The sequence below is a fragment of the Carlito syrichta genome, unplaced genomic scaffold (assembly GCF_000164805.1).
Source record: "Carlito syrichta isolate Samal-C Ts95f unplaced genomic scaffold, Tarsius_syrichta-2.0.1 Scaffold153564, whole genome shotgun sequence".
NCBI lineage: Eukaryota > Metazoa > Chordata > Mammalia > Primates > Tarsiidae > Carlito > Carlito syrichta.
The window spans coordinates 59,435-60,177 of NW_007097660.1; the positions used below are offsets into that span (position 1 = coordinate 59,435).

The following is a 743-nucleotide window of genomic DNA, read 5'->3' on the forward strand; positions in this document are numbered from 1 at the left end:
CCGCGCCGCCGGCTGTGGGCGGTCCCATCCCGCTCCACGCTTCGTCCGCAGTCCGGGCCTCAGTTTCTCCGACTGTCCGCTTGGGGTTGGGGGGGTCTTCGGGTTCATTGTCGGAACTAGAAGTGGAGAGGGAAAGTAAGTTTGAGGGCGGGATGTTTAGTCTAGCAAGAAGGCATGCCCCACCCCGGCCAATACGGGGTCTTCCCAGCCCCAGCGACCGAAAAGTTGGGGGGTCGTCGAGCCACACGGGGGTCTGTGCCCTCTATACCATGTGGAGTGCCCCCTTCCATCCGGTGACTTCAGTGCCCAGCTATGCGGGGGGAGGGACCGGGGTCGGGCCCGGTGCCCGGGAGTGAGTCACCCGCCGGCGGCAGGGGGGTTGTGGAGACCTGCCCCCCCAGAGTCCCGCGCTACTCCTCAGCCCCCTCCTGCGCTGCCGTGTCCCGGTCGGGCCGTGCGGTCACCTGTGAGGAATGCGGGGGGAGGGCGCCTGTGACTCACGTTATTCGAGCCGGCCGACCCTGACCTCAGACCCCAGAATAGCCACGCCCCGCCCCCAGCCTCTGACCCGCGGCCCCCTCCCCAGGCACCGCCCCCTGCTCTCGCGGCAGCTCCTGGAGCGCGGACCTAGACAAGTGCATGGACTGCGCGTCGTGCCCGGCGCGACCGCACAGCGATTTCTGCCGGGGCTGTGAGTGGGGGCTGGGGCGGGTGCACCCGAGACATGGGGAGAGGGCGGAGAG

At 69.0% G+C, this 743-nt stretch overlaps 1 protein-coding gene across 1 annotated transcript in view; it reads left to right on the forward strand.

Moving 5' to 3' along the window:
- Positions 1–198: 198 nt before the first annotated feature.
- The window catches only part of TNFRSF12A (TNF receptor superfamily member 12A), a 1,534-nt gene continuing 989 nt past the window's right edge, over positions 199–743 (forward strand). Inside the window, exon 1 of the mRNA XM_021708890.1 lies at positions 199–691. Coding sequence (XP_021564565.1) covers positions 640–691 — 52 coding nt within the window. The 5' untranslated portion in view covers positions 199–639. The remainder of the gene's footprint in view (positions 692–743) is intronic.